General features: G+C 37.9%; 2 protein-coding genes across 3 annotated transcripts; one reads left to right on the top strand and one right to left on the bottom strand.

Moving 5' to 3' along the window:
• Positions 1-12,827: 12,827 nt before the first annotated feature.
• Positions 12,828-16,452, top strand: LOC129759981 (peptidyl-prolyl cis-trans isomerase FKBP8). 2 transcript variants are annotated; one of them, XM_055757561.1, is made up of 6 exons: positions 12,828-13,020; positions 14,006-14,667; positions 14,729-14,896; positions 14,974-15,063; positions 15,127-15,267; positions 15,572-16,452. In XM_055757561.1, exons 2-6 carry the CDS (start codon positions 14,014-14,016, stop codon positions 15,656-15,658), a joined length of 1,140 nt encoding a protein of 379 aa, XP_055613536.1. In that variant the 5' UTR covers positions 12,828-13,020; positions 14,006-14,013; the 3' UTR covers positions 15,659-16,452. The 2 variants fall into 2 exon arrangements, with proteins under 2 accessions (XP_055613536.1, XP_055613535.1); XM_055757560.1 differs by having other exon boundaries at positions 12,829-13,020; positions 15,554-16,452.
• Positions 16,453-17,737: 1,285 nt separating this feature from the next.
• Positions 17,738-20,110, bottom strand: LOC129759983 (eukaryotic translation initiation factor 3 subunit J). The gene is made up of 6 exons (XM_055757564.1): positions 19,930-20,110; positions 19,600-19,691; positions 19,169-19,276; positions 18,804-19,107; positions 18,593-18,732; positions 17,738-18,529 (listed from the first exon to the last, which is right to left on the bottom strand). The coding sequence occupies exons 1-6, from the start codon at positions 19,943-19,945 to the stop codon at positions 18,470-18,472; spliced, it is 720 nt and encodes a 239-aa protein (XP_055613539.1). The 5' UTR covers positions 19,946-20,110; the 3' UTR covers positions 17,738-18,469.
• Positions 20,111-23,863: the final 3,753 nt, after the last annotated feature.

Below are 23,863 nucleotides of genomic sequence, written 5' to 3'. Positions count from 1 at the left end.
TCGTAGCGAGGTGAAGTTGACCTGGATTGAGCTAAACAAAACGGTACTATTCTTCTCGAAAAAAAGTGACTATTCGCCGAATCCGTTTATTGAGGTTAAGCTGTTTTGTCGTTCAGAAGGGAAGTTTTGTTTCGTGCCAATATGGAAAAATCGGAACAGAATGGTAAGTTTTTTCTTAGCTTTTATTTAGTTGTGCTGGTTCTCATCATAATAATTTGCTTTTGTTTCAGATCGGCCCAGCTTCGAGGTGTATTCCACGTCATCCTCCAGATATCATTCCGGAAAAGCCGGACCTGACTGGATAAGTCGCCATTATGGAAGAACGAGAAGCCGAATTGCCACGAGCCTGGCGAAAAAAGGACTTACCTCAATAATTTTTCAACAAGGTGATATATTTAAAAAATAATATAATGAATTGTCCATATTTATTTATAAAATAAATATAAATTTTTCAATGGATTTTGTTTTCATTTTTATTGAAGAAACCAACCAAACCAACTAGCATTTACCTTTCAAATCAGTGAATGGGAAAACGATATTATTTACTATTTTGCTAGGTGAATGCGAAAAAGGTAAAATTTACCATTTTGCTAGGTGAATTGAAAAAAGGTAAGATTTACCTTTTTGCTAGGTGAATGAAAAAAAGGTAAAATTTACCTCGAAAGAGGGGTGGAAAAAAATCACCTCGCAAAAAGGTAAATTTTACCTTTTTTTTATTTTCCGTGAAGCCAAGCTGCCATCTCCCTGTAAATAATCAATTTTTGATACAAATGCATTGTGTATACACAGTAAATTTTTCTTTGCTGGAAACCAGCAAAATTTTGCTATTTAAATTGCTGGAAAAAACAGCAAACGTTAATGCTGGTTTCCAGCAATTCAAATTGCTGAAAAATCAGCAATCAAGATTGCTGAAAACCAGCTATTTCTTTCAAAACAACTGGCTGTATGCAGTATCAAATATATATTTTAATTCAAAATTAAATTCGTTCTGGCTGTGCTTATAATTATTTTCTTCCTTTTTTCAATAAAGGGATATATATTTATTTCCAGAAACCGATATTTTTTTTCAATATTTTATAACACCGGCTCTGAGCTGGCAGCTTTGTGCCAAAGTGTTGATTATCCGCCACCTGTAAAAATAGCTTTAATTAGACTATTTTAGAGACCCTTGACTTGTTATCTGGTTGCTTGTATATAGAGGAAAAAAATAATTATATCAATTTAACCAAAATTCGTAAAATAGAATCTCACCTTATGCTTCAGCGTACGAAACAAAAACAAACTCCAAGTTGACAACTCGATTGCTGATTTTCCAGCAAACTAGATCAATTGCTGGAAAGTTCAGCAATTTAAAAACCAATTGCTGATTTTTCAGCAAAAATGACAAGAACACGCAACCGGTTGTGTTCTTGTCATTTTTGCTGAAAAATCAGCAGACTTTGCTGGTTTCCAGCAAAGAAAAATTTACTGCACACAAAACTTTCGAGGCCGAAAATTAGCAAAATTTTGCTCAAATTTGACCAGCTAAAATCTTAGCAATCAATTTAACAATTTTTTCGAACTAAAATTATAGCAAACGAGAGAAAAATTTAGCCGCCGCAATTTTTGCTCCCTTTTCTAGCAAAAACCGAAGAAAAAGATCGCCGTACCTGAAATTTTAAAATTTATGGGCTTTTCTCTGGAGATTTAGGGGGAATGTTTGTGTTGAAGAAATCGAAGTAACAGTTGTTTTATAATATTCGATAAATCATAGCAATCTTGTTTTACGCTGTTACCTTTATAAACCACGTGCCAACCAACAACTCTTTAGTAGTAATAAATCAACCATTCTAGAACTAACACGCCTTTTATTAAGAGGTTGTGGGCCCAGTTTTCGCAAATTTTGGAAAATTCTCGAAGCAGTTGAAGATGGCTAGCGCGAAGAAAGCCGGTATTGTCCAATTCGCTGGTGAAGGCTACGACGTCTGGAGATTCCGAGTCGAGACGCAGATGTCGGCAAATGGCGTGAAGAGAGCTCTAACGGAGGACGCACCAGAAGCTGCGGCGGAGTTAGCTCTATTCCGGGAAATGGACGAAAAGGCGAAGGCTTTGTTGGTGGCGTACATCGCGGACAGTCATCTGGAGTATGTCCGGGACAAGGACACGGCAAAGGCGATGTGGGAGTCCTTGGCGAACACGTTCTCCAAGAAGGGATTTTCGGCGCAGAACTATATTCGTCGGTCGTTGTCTCTACTCAAGATGGAGGAGGGAATGGCGCTAATGGACCACTTCCGGCGGTTTGACGAGTTGGTCCGTAAGCTGAAGGACGCTGGGGCGACCTGTTCGGAGTTGGATACAGTGAGCCAGCTGTTTATTTCGTTGCCACCGTCCTATGATGTGGTGACAACTGCAATGGAAAATTTGCCCGAGGACCAGCTGAAAATTGATCTGGTGAAAGCTCGACTGTTGGCTGAAGAGCAGAAGAGGACTGGTCGGGAAAACCACGTAAGCGTTCCAGAAGAGTCGGCATTAGCAACCAAATCGTCACGGAACAAGAAATTCGTGAAGGTTAACGGATTTCGAGGAAGGTGCTACTCGTGTGGAGACGTCGGCCACAAAAAGCAGGACTGTTCGAGTTCAAGGAATCGTCGAGCACGTGCCCAGGCAGCAAGCGTTCCGGTTGACAAGGAGGTGGCACTAATGGTTTTCAACGACGTCGATTCGGGTGCTGAGCATGAATGGATCCTGGATTCAGGTGCCAGCTGGCACATGGCGAGCAGTGAAAAGAGTTTCTGGCAGCTGAAAAAGTTGTTTGAACCCGTTACCATAGAAACTGCAAAGGATGGCGAAAAATTGACTGCTACGATGGAAGGTGTCGTCAAGGCAACGGTGAAAAACAACTTGGTGTTTTCGTTGCAAAGTGTGCTGTTGGTTCCGAAGCTGAAATATAATTTGCTTTCGGTATCGAAATTGCTCCAAGCCGGTGTCAAGGTGAACTTTCAAAATGGTCGAGCAGTGCTGGAGAAGGATGGTTCTGAATTGGCTGTTGCGAACTTGAAAAACAATCTGTTTTATCTCAAGATGTATCCCAAGAAAAACGTTGCTGCCATGGTGGTGTCGACAAATAGCGAAGCGTTGCAGTTGTGGCACAAGCGTTTCAATCACTTGAGTTTTCCGAACTTGAGGCGGTTGAAAATGAACGAGATGGTGCATGGAATCGGCGATGTTGAGAAAGAAGGTGGCTTCTGCGAAACGTGTGCTGAAAGTAAAATGATTCGGCAACCTTTCAACAAGCAGCGTCCCAGAACCCGGCGGCCATTGGAACGTGTTCACACAGACGTGTGTGGTCCGATAACACCGAAAACCGTTGATGGATGTCAGTACTTCGTATCATTTCTGGACGATTTTACCCATTTTGCTGTTGTGTACCTCATGAAGCAGAAAAGTGAAGTGTTCGAGTACTTTAAGGCGTACGAAGCTATGGCGACCGCAAAGTTTGGGCAGAAAATCGAAAACCTACGATGTGATTTGGGGCGAGAGTATTTTTCGACCGAGCAACTGGCGTACTACAAGAAGCGAGGAATCACAATCGAGTCAACTGTTGGGTACACACCGCAGCAGAATGGAGTAGCGGAAAGGTTCAACAGGACGATTGTGGAGAAAATACGAGCGATGTTGGTTGAATCGGGTGCTCCAAAGTACCTGTGGGGAGAAGCGGTTCTGAATGCGGTGTTCACAACAAACCGCAGCCCAACTGATGCTGTACCAGGGAACCGAACACCGGCGGAGTGTTGGCATGGCGAGAAAGCGGATGTCGGAAAGCTCAAAGTGTTTGGTTGCCAAGGGTTTGCCTGGATCCCGAAGCAGAAGAGAACCAAGCTAGATCCGAGTGGCCAAAGGTGTGTGATTGGTTATTCCCCGAACGGTTACAGGCTGTGGAATCAAGAAACCAGGAAGATGTTTGTGGCTCGAGATGTAAAGTTTAACGAAACTTGCTTTCCATTTCGGGTCCCCGAGAACGAGGCTGACAGGAGAATTGTGATTCCGGAAGAAGTTCCAAAATTGGTGAAACCAAGTCCAACTGGCGACGATGGCGAACAGACCCAAGTTCCAAATGATGAGTCTGATCATAGTGATGGATCGGAATACGAATCCGGGAACGAGTCCGTAGAGATGGTTAATGGCGTTGCTGACAACACTGCGGCGCTCCCACCACACATAAATGGGAACGAATCTGTTAAGGAGAGTGTTCCGAGGTCTAGTGGTCGGGAGCGCAGAACTCCAGGTTGGTTCAATGATTTTATTTCACCATATAGAGTCCTTGCTGCTGTCGATTCCCAACAGATTCCATCGTGCTATTCCGAGGTCCATGGTCATCCGTTTGAAGAGCAATGGAAACGAGCTATTGCGGACGAGTTGGAGTCGCTAACCAAAAACCAAACGTGGGAGATGGTCCAGTGTCCAGAAACAGCAAGACCGGTTCCGTGTAAGTGGGTGTTCACACTGAAGTGTGATGCTGATGGGCACCCAGTTCGTCACAAGGCAAGGCTGGTAGCAAAGGGCTACATGCAGCGACGGAATGTGGACTACGAGGCGACGTTTGCTCCGGTGGCGAAATTGTCAACTATCCGGACAGTTTTGGCAATTGCAGTTAACCGAGGTCTGAAGATCCACCAGATGGATGTGCGGACGGCTTTCCTGAATGGGATCCTGCAGGAAAAAGTCTACATGCGTGTTCCAGAGGGGGTAGAAGGCCAGCCCGATGGTGTGGTGTGTCGATTGAGCGTTTCAATATGGTCCTGATTCGAAACGGTTTCAAGCGGTCGCAGCATGACTACTGCGTGTACACCCGGGGAGAAGGCAAGCACGTGGTCTACATTGTGATCTATGTCGACGATCTGCTGGTAGCTGCGAGGGACGTTGGAAAAATTCAGCAAATCAAGGCCATGCTGAAACTAGAATTTGAAATGACGGACTTGAACGAGCTGCACTACTTCCTGGGCATCAAGATTGAACGCGAAGCAGATGTTCTTTATTTGTCTCAAGAGGCTCTTATCCAGAAGATTCTTGCTCGATTTGGATTGAGTGAGTGTCGTCCTGTTAGCACACCTGCTGAAGCCAAGTTGCAACTGAAGAAATGTGCTGAACCCTGCGACCATCCCTTCCGAGAGTTGGTAGGCAGCCTGATGTTCCTGATGCTGGGATCAAGACCGGACTTGTGCTACGTGGTTGGCTATTTGGCACGATTCCAAGATGCTGCCGGAGAACAACATTGGAAGCATGCTAAAAGGGTATTACGGTACCTTAAGGCGACCAAGGATCTCAAGCTGGCCTATAGGAGGAACCCGCAAGAAGTTTTGGTACGAACCTACGTCGATGCAGATTATGCCAGTGACGAATGCGATCGGAAATGTGTGACTGGATTCTTGGTACAAGTTTTTGGTTGTACGGTGGCCTGGTCGTCAAAGAAGCAGCGCTGCGTGGCCATGTCCTCAACTGAAGCTGAATATATAGCCATGAGTTCATCGGTAAGCGAGACCATTTGGATAGCTGGCCTGATGTCAGATTTGCAGGAAACCGCAAATTTGTTCCCGATTCCCGTCTTCGAGGACAACCAGGGTGCGATTGCGATGGCCGAAAAGGAGGAGACGAAACGAGCCAAACATATCGATGTTAAATTTCATTTCGTCCGAGATGCTGTTGCTGAGAAGAAGGTGAAGCTGTTGTACATCGAGACTCAAAACCAGGTGGCTGATATTCTTACGAAGTCGTTACCCCTACCTACGTTTGCGAAGCTGAGGAAGATGATCGGGTTAGTTGGCACCAACAACTGAGAGGGGGTGTTGAAGAAATCGAAGTAACAGTTGTTTTATAATATTCGATAAATCATAGCAATCTTGTTTTACGCTGTTACCTTTATAAACCACGTGCCAACCAACAACTCTTTAGTAGTAATAAATCAACCATTCTAGAACTAACACGCCTTTTATTAAGAGTTTGATTATTAAATGCAATATTCAAATTTCATTCACTTTTAATTTATTGTTTACATTTTTCCAAAAAAAAAATTTAACACTTTGTAGAACAGAAGTTCCGATCCTGGGGACGCATTTTCCGGCGAGCGAAATGCAATGCCATTCTTACTAACGAATGCACTAAGTTGTGTGTCGGATGGAGCTCGTTGAATTTTCAATCTCGGCCCTTTCTGTTTCCAGACCGTTGAGGATTTCTTTTTGAAGTTGTAACCTGGTAGAAAAATAATAAACAGTTTTGAAATTAAAAAGTTGGAAAATCTGTATAATTTTTAATTGACCCTACCTGTATACGCTTCCGGCGTCGATTAGGCTAGTATATCGTAGTTGACTTAGCCACCTTTAAAACCACCAGAATCGAATTTTCGGAACCGCGCTCAATCGTGTCAGTTTGTTTTTTTCCTCCCAACACGCGGCGGCTGCTGTCTGTGCACAAAGCGGCTAAACAACCTTCGTTTTACTAAAATTAAGCAAGATAAACATTAAAACTACTAAAATCAAGTAAATTTAGCTTTTTGCTAAATCGACGGTAAAAAAATATTTTTGCTAACGGAAAGTAACAGTGAAATTTTGCTAAGTAGAGCCCCGAAAGTTTTGTGTGTGTGTACTTAATTCGACTCATTTTTAAATGAATTAATTCACAATTGGGAAACTGGAAATAAGCGTGCACAATCATCAAATTTAGACGAGTCCATATGCACCCATGCGGTAAATTCTATCAAAGAAAAGCGCAAGACCAAACCAATTAAAGTAGGCATGCAGGTGTTGCAAATCTATTTTTAGATTCCGCACATTTCGAAAAACAGTTGCCTCACTTAACAATTTCTTAGTTCGTATACGCAGAAAAATATATTTTAGAAACAATAAGATTTCGGCCAAAAATAATAAAATTTTTGGTTGGGAAAAGCCACAAATATATTTTTGGTAACCCTGATTAAAAATATCGATTTAATTTAAACTTATCGTTTGATTGGAAATAAAAATACACCCTTTTTAAAAACGAATCAAAATTTCTATCGAAATAAATATTTTTTTGGGTAAAACGAATAAAATTTTCTGGAATCAAGAGAATGAGAAACCGGATCAAAATAACAACAGTTTCAAGGTTTGAAGTAGATTTATTTTAAATTAAAATGAAAAGCAGATGAATTTGGTTTCAAATTTATTTTATTTAAATAGTGAGGATTTTCATAAAAATTTATTAAACAAACCACCTAAAATAACATTTTGTTACTTTATTTATTTCGGTTTTCACTTAAGGCGGCCGCACAATAGCGCGTCCGTCGTCGCGTCGCGTTGACAGTTCATTTTGGGGATGCCATTTTCCGTTTGAGTCACCACAATGGTGCGTCGCGTCAGTGAAGTCATTGTACTAAAACGCTAAACTTGTTCTAAACGGTTTTGGTTTTGAAATAATTCAAAATGTTAGCGCGTCAAAAAGGTTTGAACTATTCCTTTTTAATGTTTTTCGTCAATGTTTGACACAAATGGATTCGAAAATCATATCATCGTCATTTTATCTTCTCGATTATACAAATTTGTTGAATAACGTCATTGAAATTAATTTTTAACATTGAAATACATTCGACATAATGATGAAATAATAAAGGAATAATTATAAATATGAGCTTGATTTTTATGTTCCCGTTTTTCAAAAATAAAAATAAATTCAATGAAACATTTTGTGTTGGAGTTTGCCGAGATTTGCCTCAAAATTTCTTTGTCAGCCCTCCCGCATAAACCATCAGGATTGTAACCAAACGTTTTCTAAAACAATCGCAAAACGATTTGATAAGGCGTAGATAGAACTTTAGGCAAACTTTTAAAGAAATTGTTAAATACATTACATGAATCGTGAATTCCGAATTGATTGTATTTTTAATATGTTGTTAGGTTATGTAACTGTTAAAATCTGTTCAAACTCTTATATGGGAGAACTGTTCTGCAAACAGTTGCGATAACGTTCGAAAACCACTCATGAATAACGTTCTTGTGCATTCGAACTGTTTTGGTTACAGTTATTCTTAAAATTTACTTGTAACTGAACATTAACAGTAGTAGTTGTAGAACGATTCGATATGGCTTTCTTCCAACGATATGCCTACCGTATTATGAATACCCGAATAGCAAAGACCGTGGTTTTAATATAACCGAACAATGATTTTAAATTTAACAATAAACTTCATCCTAATATCTAAATCTTTATCAACCACTTTAAATCTTGAAATCGTCATAGTTTTAATAGTAACCTTGAAATATATCGTTTATTCATTGTACTTCATAGTTGCCGAATGTGTCAGAAACATGGTAAAACAACCATTTTTTTTAGATTTTTATGGTTACAGTGAATTTCATGGTAAAATTATAATCCAAACCATACGAAAATTGGTAAATTTTTCCTAGTTTGACTCCTTTCGAATTTTCCGTGTAAGGAATTAATTTGACGCGAAACACTTTTTTTTCGTCGGACATTTGTCGCCCGAAGCCACAGAATGTAAAAACGGATTTGATGGTGTTCTAACTCAAGGAGGGGGAGGATTTTATCTCCAGCATTGCAACCAACAACCAGCGAAAGTGTCTGCAGATTTGTATAGCGGAGATGGCAACAATCAGCATACCTCAGAGGTGAGACTCATTTTTCACTTCCCAAATAAATCTTTCTAAATTTTAATTTAACAATTCAAACCACACAGGGAAATGTACGTTCAATCGGAGCCATACGAGGAAGAGCTCACCTGTATGGGCGTTTTCCGGAATGACAGTAATCTGGCAGTGGATTCGTCGGAAAGAAACTTTCACATCTTCAACTCGGATCAGTTTGACTATTACAGTAACGCATTCATCGGACCGAAAGCCGGGATCAACCAATGATCAGAGGCGAAGATGGATTTCTGCGAGCAATGACGAAATCATCCTGGGGCTGGAGGAGATGGACCAGATGGAAGTGTGCCAAAGCCGTGGTTGCGCAAGAGGAGCCCACCGAGCAAAATGTGACTAATTATAAAAATATTCAAATGGGTATATCATAGTGCCCAAAGAAAACCATTTTAAAAAATAAATATTCTTAAAAACAAATACCTAAGTTTCTTATTTGAATTTTTTTTTTGGGAAAAAAATAATAACAATTTTCAACCATGAAATTTCACGGTTATGAGACCTTTTACATATTATGAATAAACATTGAAATTCATCGTGGTTTATCATCGTAAAAACCATAGAAATTCAATGCAAAACGATAAATTTTACAGTTTCATCGAAAAATACTGGAAGCTGTAATAACCATAAACTTCATATTAATGTGTTCTAAAATGTATGAGAAAAAGTTCATTTTTTCATTGTTAAGTTGCTTAACAACCCCCTTTTTTCATGGTGAATTTTGCCGAAACCATAAATTTCACTGTAAAAGAATATGAATTTGACAATGTTTTCAAGGTTTCATGCACTATGATTCGCATAGTGTAAACTATGAAATTCATGGTTGCGTAAAAATGTAATTCATGGTTTTTTCATAATGTTTTTCTATTCGGGTAGTAAGGGAAAGTAGCACGCACACACACAAAAGAAAATTTTCTTCAAAAAATAATCGATTTTTTTAATTTTATTAATTTTTATTTTATTCACTTATTGAACCATATTATTGATTAGCTCCTTCATCAGGGGGTGTTTTAATTTTGCGCACACTGGCGGAATGTTGGCGTAGTTGCTGGATCAAAAGTTGTACGGGACATTTTTCCTCCCAGCATGACGATATTGCTCCTCCAGCTCCCGGCGCTGCAAAAAAAATAAACCTTTTTAGTGGATCGATACATATCTAATGTTTATGAAACTTACCTGTTGCGAACATGGTGTCCTTCTTCCGGATTGTTCCAAAAAGTTTGTCCGCCTGTCGGATTCTAATCTGAGAAGACTTTTTTCTGGCTGCTGAGTTGAACTGGGGGAAGGTGAAAAACGAAAAGTTTTTGTTTTTTTTTTCCTTTTAGTTGCCCGCCTGTCCAGTGGTGCCGGCTAGAGCGATTTTTCAAAATTGTACCAACATGAAATTAAAAACGCGAAAATAAAAAAGATTTATGACTTTGATGTTTCTGTGTTGCCTATTTGCATGTATGCTAGCCTACACATCAAATTTGTAATTGCTGGTTGTTTTTTTTAACCTACTTTTTATTTAATGACAAATGACTTAAAATTGTAATGAGTATTGGAGTAATGGATTCGTAAAGAAACTTTCATATTTATATTATAAATCGAAGAGCTATATTACCCTCGATCAGTATCGGGGCCGTTCACATACCACGTGGACAACTTAGGGGGAGGGGGGTTTATGGAATTGTCCACGGTTGTCTATGGAGAGGGAGATAGGGGTTTTTGTCATGTCCACGTGGACATATTCCCAAAATATTTGCGAATAAGGTGAATAAACATTAAGATGTTTAAATCAAAATCTTAATATTGCAAAGCTTTCCAGTTTAAATTTAAATAATTAGTAATAAATATAATAATTTAGAAATTTAATATTTTTAAAATTATCTATATCAGGAAATGCTTATTCGTTTTTCGTCAGAATCAGCCATTTCAATAACAAAAAAGCCAAAAAGTAGTGTTTTCTAACTGTCAAATTAGATTTAAAAAGAAGAACAATTCAAATCTGTCCGCATGGACATCCGGGTAGGTGTTCGCCAAATGTCCACGCTTGTCCACGGAGGGGGAGGAGGGGCTCAAAATCTAATTTTTCTGTCCACGTGGTATCTGAACGGCCCCATTATAAAAGATGAAAAAAATTAAAACTTTTTTCGTAAATGTGTACAAATTTTTGTACAAAACCATCTGGCATCTCTGACAGGGCGTTTCGTTCATTTATGACAGAAGGGATGAACGGTATGTGTAACGGTTCGAGTTCGGTTTTGCGATTAAAGAAAAAGTGAAGGAAATCGTTCATATCATTCAATAACCTTTCCAGATACCATCACGTTTTCACATAAATGTTCATATTTCGTTTTAATCGTTGGCAAAGTAAAGTTTGGAAGAACAGCTACATTTACATATACAATCACTATTTCTGAAAACATAGATGTATCGTATAAACTGTTTAAGGTATGGTTTTTTAGTATGCGGGAAAGAACTCCAGCTCCGTTCCTGTTTCAATTTACAAAGAAAATTTTTCCACGCACTTTTTTTTCTTTTTTTACTTATCGTTTAAAAGTTACACGGTCATTGAAAACAATTCTTTTTCGTTTTAAAACAAACCAGATTTCAAATAAAAGTAATAAAAAATGTGAGTGCACGAATAACAATATTTTTCGTTTATTTGAATTCAGCTTTTTTGTGAAAAGTATCGAAAAATCTGAATTGAAGGTATAAAATTAAACAACAATACGTAATTATGTTGAAACCAATCCCCGTTCTTTTTCTGCGTGTATGTAAATGTATAAAAAGACACACCGTCTCAGCCGATTTAGGCTTTACAGACTGAATAAATGACGGGGACAACTTAAGATTAACATTTAACACCCAGTACCGAGATGGGAATCGAACCCATGCCATCAGTAGACCAGCGATTACAGACTTACCACGCTAACCACTCAACCACCGAGACGTACAAATTGGAATCTTGTATTTGAATTTATCGCTCTCAATGTTGAAGTAACCAAAAAATTTACAATCGCACAGGCACTAAACTTTACATCGAAAGTCCAGAACTTCCAACAAAGAAAAGAAAGTACTAGATTATCGGAAGTCTGTGTTTGTTGCCAGTTCACCAGCGACGTTTCTAAAAATTATATTCAAATGGACAATATTGTTAATTCAAATGAATTTTTTAGAAACATCGCTGGTGAACTGCCAACAAAACACTGACTTCCTACAATCTAGTACTTCACTTTTCTTTGTCTGAAGTCTGGACTACCGAAGTAAAATTTAGTGCTGGCGCGATAATATTGTGAATGCAAATAAAATTTTTAGAAACGTCGCTGGAAGACCTGACTTCCGACAATGGAAAATGAAGTACTAGACTGTCGGAAGTCAGTGTTCAGCTGTTATTTTGTGGATTAAAAAAAACATTTAAAAACGTCGCTGGTGAACACAACCGACTACAAACAAAACATAGACTACTGACAATCTAGTACTTCACTATTCTTTGTCGGAAGTCCGGACTTCCGGAGTAAAATTTAGTGCTGGCACGTTAATAGTCCACCAGCGAAGTTTAATTTTTTTTTATTGAAATGCACAATATGCTCACCAGCGAGGTTTCTAAAAAAATTATTTTAACCGCTAATCAGGGATGCCAGGTGCCGAGGATAAAAAATCTGGGCAATTTTGAAAAAAAGTCTGGGAGTGTCTGTGCATAAGGAAATTTGACACTTAACAAGAAATTTGGTTATGCGTGTGAGTGGGGGGGGGGGGGGGGGTATTTTGCTGTGCGATATTTTTAAGTTTAGAACTATACAACAAACACTGTTTCCTACCACGTACCATGCCGATCTTATATTTAAAAAAATGTGTTTAATGATAATTGGTCAAATACCAATGGATACAAGCGTGATTTCAGTCTTATCTGGCACTTACGGATCAAATTCGATACACGAATATTGATTTCATCACTCAATTTTGAAAGTCTGTAAAATCTGGGCACTCTCGTCAAAAATCTGGGCAAAATCTGTGTCTGACCAATATCTGGAAGAAAGGTCAAAAGTTTTGGTTTTACAGACAAATCTGGGCACCTGGCAACCCAGCCGCTAATATACATAAAACTTTTGACCCTTACAAATGTTGAGAAATTCGAGTGTACCTTGTACCAAATGACAGCCTCGAGAAAATGCATTCTGTTTTTCGTGCCATTTTCGCGATACATCATCACTCGCTCGATCGCAGTAGCAGGAAAACCTCTTGCGTTTGGATTCGTTTTTTTTAAGTGCTAATTTTACCAAAACCTCCGGATTATAAATCGTATAGCAATTCTGCTTTCGCGTTCCCCCGCCGATTCTTGAATCTAATTCCCCAGTATTTCCATCAAACGGTGAGTATCTCCGTTTGTGTTTTTGATTCATTATGGAAAACAGCAGTAGTAAGTGAAAAGTTTCTAGACCTTTCATTGCTATTCCACTTTGCCTTGAAGCATGCGAAGACGACGTCATGACTATATTGATAATTTCATTCGTTATCTGTGATTTAGGGAATTAGTTTGTGTCTATAGTAACAATCCGGGTTTCACTCCTCTTGGGTTCTTCCGGAATAGATACTGGTTAAGTTTAACTGGTTCTTGCTGGGATGGTTAATTAAGCCAGTTCCAGTGAGCTTTTTGACGGCGATGATTTTTATCCGAAAATGTTTATTAATAAAATTTTGTCGAAAAAAACATTAAATAGAAATTTAAAAAAAATCTTTAAATGGAATGGTAAATTTTTATTTATTTGTTTATTTATTTCTAAATTTCAGTAAATATTGAAAACTTGAAATTAAAGAGTATGATTCTAAATTAATAGAAATTTTTAGCAATAATTCAAGATTTGTCGTCAGATGACGATTTCAAAAATAGCTCAAAGCAAAACGCATTGCATAAAAATCTATTCCAAATAAATGCTGGTAATTTCATCGTCTAACGGTGCGTTCGTAAATTGATTTTTTTGGGTGATGCATCAGTCGATTGATTTGTTTGGTAGATGTCAAATCACTTTCCATATGCTTTTGCATACGTTTGTTTGGAATTTACGAACGATACGAATTGATTTTTTCTATCGATAAAAAAAATCACTTCGATAGAAAAAATCAATTTACGAACACGCCGTAAATGTTCTTCATTATTTTAAACTCCTTAAGAATCCAACCATTCGCATCATCCAGATGCTTATGCAAAATTCGAACTGACTTCATTAGAAAAAAGGTTTAGTAATTTTAGTTTGTTCTTTGTGATAAGCATAACAAATTTTTCACTATAAATTCGTTTTTCAGTACATACATTAATTTTTTTTAAACGTGAAAACATGGAAAATTTATATTCACAGAATAAACGATGGATGCGGAAAAATCGAGCAGCAGTTCCTTTGAGGATCTGTCCAACATCAACGAGCAGGAACGGGCCGAGATGAACTCATCGACAGAGCAGAAAGAGGCAGCTTCTACATCGGACAATCAATCCCCAGAATTGATGGATATCCTTGGCAATGGATCCCTACTGAAAAAAGTCATCAGAGAAGGAACCGGAGAACGACCGGAAGGCCGCGACATTGCCATCATAAACTACACCGGTCGGCTCGAGGATGGCACCATTGTGGAAGAAGAGCGGAATGCAATGGTTCAAATTGATGATGTCGAAGTAGTGCAGGGTCTGGATATGGCTTTAAAGCTGATGAACGTTGGTGAACAGGCAGAGGTCACGGTAGATGCGAGGTTTGCTTACGGTGAACTCGGTTTTAAAAACGAAAACAACCCGGAACGTACTATTCCACCGAATGCTAAAATTATTTACATTGTTGAGCTGGTTTCGACCAACGAGGAAGGTGACCAGCAATCGAATGCAGCCCGGAAAGAAACCGGCAATCGGAAACGGCTGAGGGGTAACTTCTGGATGAAAAGACAAGAGTACAATATGGCCATTCAGAGCTATCGAAGAGCTTTGGAATATTTGGATGAAAGTGCAAGCGCAGCTGATGGAGCGGGACCAGAGGTAAACTTTTGCCGAACTTTAATTTTTTGAAGGATATTCTTCATGTCGTTTACTTTTGCAGGTTTCAAACGCCGACCTTCAGGAACTACTTGAGGATCGCATGAAAGTGTACAATAATCTGGCACTGGCTCAACTTAAAATAGCTGCTTATGATGCTGCATTGAAATCTGTGGACCACGTACTCCAGTGTCAACCGAATAACGCAAAGGCATTGTTCCGGAAAGGAAAGGTCGGTCTTTTCACTGTCCAAACCTTAATATTTATTCAACTTCGAAAGTATTATACAATTTTTATTTTATTTCACAGATTCTGGATGCCAAAGGCGACACCAAGGGTGCTATCTCGTTCCTGCAAAAAGCTGCCACTATCGACGAGGATGACAAATTGATACAATCGGTAATTCGAAACGGAAACAATCGGTACAGACATACTTCAACGCTTTCCTTTTTTTTATTTTAGGAACTATCCAAACTTATTCTCAAATCAAAACGAGAGGCGCGTAACGAGAAAGACCTGTACCAAAAAATGTTGGGCCACGCGCAAAAGCTAGAACAGAAATCGAAAAGTCCTCCCGCTTCACAGAATCGAGAAACTTCCAAGGTAAACTAAATTTTATTCAATTCTTTATCAAATCGTGAATCAGTTTTTAATCGAAAAACGTTCCGTTGTTAAATTGTTTTCTTTATAAGTGTGTGACTGTTCATTTTGAATCGAAACTAATTGTATTTGCATTCTTCTTTCTTTCTCTTTCCTTTTTCCACTTTTTTGGATCGAAACGATTTCGAATTTGTTATTTTTCGTTATGTTCCTCAAATGGACCTTTGCCACATACAATATCTACTACTACTTGGGGGAACCGTGCAAACCTTTCGGAAATATGATTCAGCTTTCGTCTCTTTTTCAGTTCAAGCTGTGGGGCTATCTGATGGGATCAATTCTGATCGGAGTGGCCGGCGTAGCCATCTATCGGTATAACAATCGGTACTTTTAAGACGCGAATCGAGCAACGTTCACTTTCATTTCTCTTTTCCATTGGTGAGGTGACGCATGTAGACTAATATATAAGTATACATAAATGATATGTGAAAAGTGAAATTCTATGTGCTGTGCTAATACGATTGTAGTCGATGGGTTCGACAACACGGAATATTGTTTCCGACATCGGAGTTGTGAGGCGATTTCCGTTTTGTCCCAACTTCCTTGATCGAGAATTTTAAAAGGCACTTACGAATAATATTTACGAAAATAGACAAATGCACCGAGTAGATATTTTCTTTCTGTAGGATTCAATAAACAAAAGATTATTTGTAAAAGACAACTAACTTTCGTACATGGTGCGACCATGTGTCATGACTAAAGGGTGTTATGCATTTCATTTCTGAATCCTTCTTTCATAGAACTGAATCAGATTTATCCACCATATTACGGAGTAAGGCTTGATGGGCTCACCCATTAAGATCGTATCGTCTTCTTGAAAATTGAAACAATACTTTATTTTCCACCTCTCAGTTTCGATGTGTGTCATTCCATCGGAAGATATACGTTACCCAGTGATGAGTTCTAGAATTTAAGCATATCGAGCGTAAATAAGAGGTACAGGTTTTTGAAGGTTAGCAGAAATAAATTAGACAATATCGGATCGTACACTTTTTTTTCGTTGAATTCTGTTCTTTTATCATCTGAAACTGTTAGAATATTTAATAGTACGTGTCTTTCATTTAAACTTCCTTTTTGTTTTTTTTAAGTAAACAGGAAATAATAAAATTGATTATCTAATATCTGTAATGACGATTTTTCATGAAATATGACAAAAAGAAATCTATGTTTTAAAAATGATAAAAACTTTTTACTCCAATGGCATAAAAAAGACGGAATGAAATTGACGTCTCGCCAGAAGTGTCAGACCGCTTTCACAAGTTTCAACTGGCAGAAGTCTCAAATCGTTTTCTTCTTTCAACACGTTAGGATTTTCATTTCGCTGTCATTATTCCCGACAAACAGAAGTTACAAAAACGCTTTCTTTTTTATAGATACATATCTTTTCAAAAGCATATCCATGCTCATTTTTCTCAACCAGCAGAAGTTCAACTCTTTTTTTTAAATATTCGAATTTAAAAGATGTCTCAATCTGCTTGCATTGTTCTCAAATATCAACAATTTCAATTCGCTTAAACTCTGTTCAACTAAAGGCAGTTTTAATGCACTTTTACCTTTCTCAATAAGCAGAAGTCTAAACTCGTTTTTGTTATCTTTCATCAGAAGTTTCAGTTCACCTTCTTGCGATCAATGAACAGAAAGCTCAATTGAACTTTTTTTTTAAATGGCAGATGTTTGACCTTATTTTTATTTTTCTCAATAAGCATAAGTCACAAGTCTAATTAATTTTCGTTTTTCTCAATTACCTAAATGAAGTCTCAAATAACTTTCATCAAGAAATAGCTCTTCAATTTATTCTGATTGTTTTCCATTAACAGAAATCTCAATCCGCTCCAAATGTTTCTCATAAGCAAAAGTGACTCGCTTCTAATATTCAGCAACTAGTACAAGTCATAAAAACACTTTTGCTTTTTTTTAACTATCAGAAGTCTGCATTTGCTTTCATTTTTTCAGCTAGCAGAAGTTTCAATCCTTTTCAACAAGCAGAAGTCTCAATTACTTTCATTCTGATCAACTAGAATTCTAAATCCACTTCTCTTGTTTTTTATTGACGAACTCTTCAAAACCAAAATTTCAATTCGCGTTTACATTTTCCAAAACAAATAGAAGTCTCAATCCATACTTCCCTTGTTCGCAATTATCGGAAGATTCCCAAACTGTGCTTCTTATGAAGATGTCTTCTTTTACCTTTTTCAGCAATCAAGAGTTTGAATCCAATTGCATTGTTTTAAATAACATATGTAAGTTTAAATCCTCTTTAATATTTTCAACTATCAGAAATCTCACGTTAGGATTGAAGAAACAGGCTGTAATATGATACTTCCACGATGCTTTGCTAATCGGAATACTAAATAACGGTTCATTTATACTCCCCCGAAAAATAATTTCCCCGGACCATAAAAAAGACAGCAAATCCAGTGACAAACCTTCTCAGCTTTATTGTTTTCCCTTTTATGTACACAGTAACAGACAACTCGTTGAAAAGATATTGAATCTTGTAATATTACATACACTACACGCACGTTGCATTTACACATGCGGTGCGTTACATTATATGTTACTATCTTACGCCCTGTTTTCCACTTTTTTCTGTTTGTTTGCGTCTCATTAAAAGTCAAAGCTTTCGAATGGCTTTATACGTTTTATTTTTATTCGAAAAACGATAATAATTGAAAATTCCTAGATTATTTTAAACAAAGCTAATCATGCTTCTGCGTTTGTCTTCTGGTCAGCTAATTAAGTGTAGAGCTTAGGCTGATTTCGATTTCATTTACACAATCATAACGGTCTTTTACAGGCAGGATAGGATTGCTGTATATTACGAGGAAAAAAAATTTCTACTCTGAACTGAACTGAAGCTGGGTTTAGGTAAGAGAACTCTGAAACCAACATGAACGACCGGCGGAAATTTATGCTGTGAAGAATTAACGACTTAAATTATGCATTTGATTTGATTATACCTTTGCTGTGTGTAGTTATGCATTATTACTGAACGTTTCATGTTAGATTGTTTCGTTATAATTTACAATGTTTTGTTTTCTGTATGCCAAACTATTACTACTTGTGGAACAAAAGTATATTTTTCACCAAACTCTCGTGCTTAGTCTGCCTAGCTGGGGATTCAATTTTGTATCTAGAACGAATGTTACATAAAATCGTCATATTCATCATAGTCGTACTGGGTAGCGTATTCGTTGAGGGTTTGCTGTAAATTAAAAATGCTAATATTATCAACTTTTTTCGAAAAACAAAATAGAGTTGAACTTACATTTTCGCCCTCCAACTTTAGTTTGGCCTTTATCTTGCCACCCTTGAGCTTTTTCGGTTTATCTCCCTTCTCCAACTTTTGCTTCTCCAAATACAAATTATCAAGGGTTCCTTTCACTTTCCGAATAGTATTAGATGGCACTGAAAAACAAGAAACGCACGTTTCAGTCGAAAAATAGTGAATCGTCAACAAGTAACAAGTTGATACTTACTCGTTGCAAATAGTTTCGTAACCAGATCTTCCAGGAAGTTTGAATACTCGGGGTCATTTTTGTAGTTGGAGAGCTTTTTCGTGATGGCATCAGCAAATTCAACAAACTCTTCCTTGCTGGTCGGATGCATTCCATCGATTCCACCGGCAAGGCTGGTCACACCAAATGTTTCCATGGCATTTTTGAGGTCCGACTCTTCTTGCAACTTCTGGATGCGAAATTTCTCAGCAAGTTTCTGCTCAGGGGTCATATCTTCTTGCTCCTTTTCGAGCCTCCGCCTTTCGAGTTCGGCTTGTTTTTGTTGCTGGAAGTTTAGTAAGTTTATTTTTAGTTTTTGATGATGTCTTATCCGAAAATAGCGTTACCTCTTTTTCCAGAATTTTTTGTTGCAAAGTTTTTTTCGGCTGCTTAGGGGTTTCTATCTTCTCTTCATCTTTCTTCTCCTCGGCCTCGTCCTCATCTTCCCAACTATCCTAAATTGCGAAATACCAATGTTTTACTCAAATCGATCAGGTTATTGTTTAGGTAGTAGTTAGTTTAGGTAGGTTTATATTTGAGTTTTATTTTATTTTTGCATTTGCTATCAAACAGTTTAGTTTTAATACCTATTTTTCTTTTTGATCATAGGTTTGTTTATTAAGGCATTTAAGTTTAAGTTTATTATTTTATGATTTAATATCTCGTTCATAAAAAAGCTATTTTACAGTTAAATTTTTTAATACGCCCGTAAATAGAATCATCTTACACGAGAAAACTGACATGACTGTTCAATTTATATTAATTTAACTATACTTACTTTCACTTCGTCCTCCTCATCCTCACCATCCCATTTATTGGCATCGACCTTCTTGACGGGAATGGGTACATTTTCTCTTTCACTTAGTTGCTCTGAAATTATCCAACCAAACGTTACAATTCGAATTTTCAAACTTATTCTTTGTTTAATAAGCTTTACAAGGATTAGGTTCCGATTTATTGAGTCTATCCTCTTTTCAAGCTTCTCAATGTGCTGCAATTCACATAAGAGAAGGGGAAGGACACGCACCGCACCATAGCAGCAGCCATCATTGCGAAACTTCTGATTTGGAAGAGAGCAATTTTCGGGACAACTTGGCCCGCTACTTACCCCAATCTTCCTCCATTTTAGAAACCGGAAGCTGCTGCACCTACTCGTTACTGCGGAAGTAAGGTTTGTGCGCACTTAGCAACTAAATTTCGGAATTTTCGATGCCAAAATCACAAAGAAGGAAAGTTTCGTCGTGGTGATTTTTCTTCTCGCCACACTTTTTTTCTTATTGGCATTAAGGTCGCGCATTTTTTGACAGTTGTGACACATGTGCGTTTTGTTTGATTTAAAAGGGGGGACCGTCGATATACCGTCGATATGTTTACACCGTCGATGTTCGCATAAGCTTTTATATCTTTTATTTATGAATCTTGTGCATTTTTTAAATGCAGCTAATTAGACGACCTCACTGAAAGCTCCAAGGCAGCCTGGTCTCAACGTCAATGTCGGAAAGACCAAGTCGATGGAAATCAACACAGAAAATCGTTTCAATTTCGTGGTAGCTGGGAAACAGGTTGAGGAAGTGGGGTGCTCTCATGCAGTATCTTGGCAGTCAGATCACGCCTGATGGTGGTACCAAATCCCGGATCAGAAAAGCCCGATTTGCGTTTGAGAGTCTGTTTCATATATGAAACATCTGGCGCTCGTGCCAGGATTTATCAGGACACCACAAATGCTTAATTTATGCACTGGGGCAAGCATAATCTTAGCTGGCATGCAGTTTATATGGAAAAGCACCATTTCAATATCATCTGAACCGAACATTATTATCGGTTTAACTATTTAAATCAAATTTACATCAATGGGCCAATAACTGAAATAGATCAACTTGTGCGATCAATCAATGTAGATCTGGCGGGAATAGAGCTATGGAGTAGAAGTAATTTTCTTTCGCCCAACCCCATTAAAACCCAAGCGATTGTTTTCACCAAGAGAGGTACTGTAAATCCAGACACTGATATTATATTCTGTAATCACACCATCCCTCTAATGAAAAAGGTGAAAAACCTGGGTCTTATAATGGATCACAATCTGAATTGGACATACCATGTCAATAGCGACTCATCTAAGGTTTTTCGCACTCTCAGAACATTCCGTAAATTTCAATCAGTTCTCCAACTCCCAATCCGTCTGAAATTGGTCCAATCTGTTGTTGTTCCCATCTTTTCATACTGCGATGTAGTTTACTTCCCAGGTCTATCAGCAGCATGCAAGGACCAGCTGCTCAGGTGTTTCAAATCAGCAGCTAGATTTGTCTTCAATCTAAAACGTAGGGAGACTACCGAGACCAGGAGACTAATACTTGGCTGTGATCTTCTGGAGAATTATCGAAGACGCATTTGCTGCTTTATGCGTCAGGGCTATGATCAAGGGCTACCTATAGTCTATCTACTAAATCACCTGCAGCGAGGAAGAAACGATCGAGCCAAATGTTTCATAATCCCTCAACATACAACAACATCGAGGAGAAGCATACTAGTGTATGGTGCTTCCTGTTGGAACAGCCACCTTTAGCCACTGCTTTAGCTACTAAGCAAGCTATCTCGCTTACTATCTTCAAGACCGCACTGAACCGAGCCAACTAGAGAGAAACTTACCTATATTTTATTAACATTCCAAAAGTTTTATTTTTTTATTAACGCAAGAAAGACGCAAAATAACAACTCAGTGAATTGGTTTATCGGTCCTTTTGCATTTGCGAAGGAAGTGCATGAAGGGATGTTGCCATTTTGTGAAAAATCATAGTTAATCAGATGGAAATCCTTTGCGAGAGTGTCGGAAGATGTTTTAGTAGAACGACTGGATAAGATTTGTTGCTAGGTAAGTAAAATAAATGTTTATTTGTACTAGCCGTGACTTTCAGTTTTATTTTTCACTACAACAGATGCATCCCGAACATTTACCAGCGTTGGACAAGTTTACGCTGCACTTAAGCGATCAACGGAGTCACATGTGGTAGCTTTATTTAGTATCTATCCCATAGAAACTTTCTATAGACTGACAGTTGCGCTTAGCATCGATTCAAGCAACCGTTGAGCCGACAATTCGTTGTCATACTTGTGCTTCCGATTGTTTAAATCTACACTTCATACAAATTCAAACGGAAAAGCGATGTTTTGGGCAGATGCGATCGAGAAATAAGATTGAATTCATCAATTTGCAAAAGGACGTTTGCGCCAAACAATCTATGCAAAAGGTTGTAAGTACTCAATAACAGTAAGAACAAAATTAATGTCCACAACAAACACACAGGCATATTCTTTGTCTATACTTTTAATGAATACCAAGTTTTCAGACAATTCTGAACGATAGTTCTAAAACTAGAATTAAAAAAGTGTCTCGAAACTTCCACAGCGAATAGCTCGGAACTCGTCAAGTGGCTCATACGACGTAATAAAAAAAAAATCTAGAATAATTCTAGAATTTGTTTTGATTACGTCGTATAAACCACCTGACTTGTTTTGAGAAAATCGCAGTCGAAGTTTTGTTACACATTTTTAATTCTTATATTTTAAATATCGCTCATAATAGTCTGGAAGTTTGGTATGCGATAGTAAAATAGCTAAGCAATACGTGAATGTGTTCAAAACAGGCATAAATTTAGTTTTTCTAGAATATATGCACTTACAACCTTTTGAATTAAGTAATTGGTGTAAACGTCATTTTGCAGATCGTTAAAAATAATTTAAAAACTTCGCTTATTCTTGCTAACCTGTTTCAAAAATTAAAAATCTACCATGATATAACCCCTCTGTAGAGTGATAATTGATATGAGATTTGCAGATAATCTTAGTATGCCAAGAACCTCAAAATAGAGCGAAAAAGAAAAAGGACTTACTTTTGATCTTCAATAGCTTCGCTAATTCTTGCTAACCTGCTTTATTAATTTAAAATCTATCATGAGACCCCTATGACGAGTGACTCAATAATAATCTATACTTATGAGATTTCGAGATATTTTTAATATGGCTGTTTGCCAAGCACCTTAAATTAGAGCGTAAAAGGAAAAGGACTTACTTTTGAACCCCTTCTGGTGCGTTGTGCCCCGGGTGATAGGTACGCTACAGAATTTCCGACTTTTCCGAATGGCAAGTATCTATCTCTGCTCTAGTAAAGCAATCTCCTCTCTGCCGCTGCAGCCTAGCATGGTGCTGTAAGGGACTTTTTAATCAGGAAAATACATTCAACTGGTCATGATGATCACTACTTGTGACTCCGGCAACCGTTGAGTGCGGAAACTTATTCATTGCCACTGTGATGGATAAATTAGAATTGAAAAATTTATCCAGATAAAAAAGTATCACTTATTGAACTTACCTAGCAATACATTGAATACACCATTCATAATGAGTTACTTAAACTACTCTCCCAAACGATTTTCTTTCGAATTTTTAATCTTTTGAACATTTTTCGAAGCATTTCCTGAGAAAATGCATAACGTCGCAAAACCAACCAGCCAAAAAAATATTTTGCGACCTTTGTTTTGCACGCCAATCCAGTGCATGCACTGCAGTGCAAAAAGTCGCAAAAACCAAATTACACGCGAAAATGAAAAAGTCATCATGCGTCCTAAATTCAAATCATTTTGTAAAATTTATTCATAGATCAAATGAAACCAAATTTTTACGTAACATATACTGTATTTGTTTTCTCCACTCGTGGAGTGTTCCACCGTACCCGATAAAAACAAACACAAATCCTCGCCAGTGTATTGCTACCTCGCTCACTCACACGCTCTCTCGCAACACTGGCAAAATTATCGGTGGGCCACCGTCCGTAAGCAGAACTCCGACAGGTCAAAACCAGTGCAACACCGTCCGAATAAACAAACAGTTTGACAGCACCTAGTGGTGCACCAGTGCAACACTAGTGCAACACTCGGCATAAACAAATACGGTAATAGATTACATATTTATCAGTCGTTTGCAGGCAATAACTCAATTTTGTTTATGTTGGTTCATACGACTTAATCAAAACAAACTCTAGAATTCAA

Source organism: Uranotaenia lowii, unplaced genomic scaffold (genome assembly GCF_029784155.1).
Source record: "Uranotaenia lowii strain MFRU-FL unplaced genomic scaffold, ASM2978415v1 HiC_scaffold_353, whole genome shotgun sequence".
In the NCBI taxonomy this organism is placed as follows: domain Eukaryota; kingdom Metazoa; phylum Arthropoda; class Insecta; order Diptera; family Culicidae; genus Uranotaenia; species Uranotaenia lowii.
The sequence above is the reverse complement of the archived record's forward strand: the minus strand, read 5'-3'. Positions and strand labels throughout refer to the sequence as shown.

Bases quoted from the DNA above. Each gene is read 5' to 3' on its own strand.
- LOC129759981 (XM_055757560.1), top strand. From the start codon at position 14,014: ATGGATGCGGAAAAATCGAGCAGCAGTTCCTTTGAGGATCTGTCCAAC. The intron at 14,897-14,973 runs GTCGGTCTTTTC...TTTATTTCACAG, and splicing joins CATTGTTCCGGAAAGGAAAG to ATTCTGGATGCCAAAGGCGA. The intron at 15,064-15,126 runs GTAATTCGAAAC...TTTTTATTTTAG, and splicing joins ATGACAAATTGATACAATCG to GAACTATCCAAACTTATTCT.
- LOC129759983 (XM_055757564.1), bottom strand. The intron at 19,277-19,599 runs GTAAGTATAGTT...TTCGCAATTTAG, and splicing joins ATGAGGAGGACGAAGTGAAA to GATAGTTGGGAAGATGAGGA. The intron at 18,530-18,592 runs GTAAGTTCAACT...TTTAATTTACAG, and splicing joins TAAAGTTGGAGGGCGAAAAT to CAAACCCTCAACGAATACGC.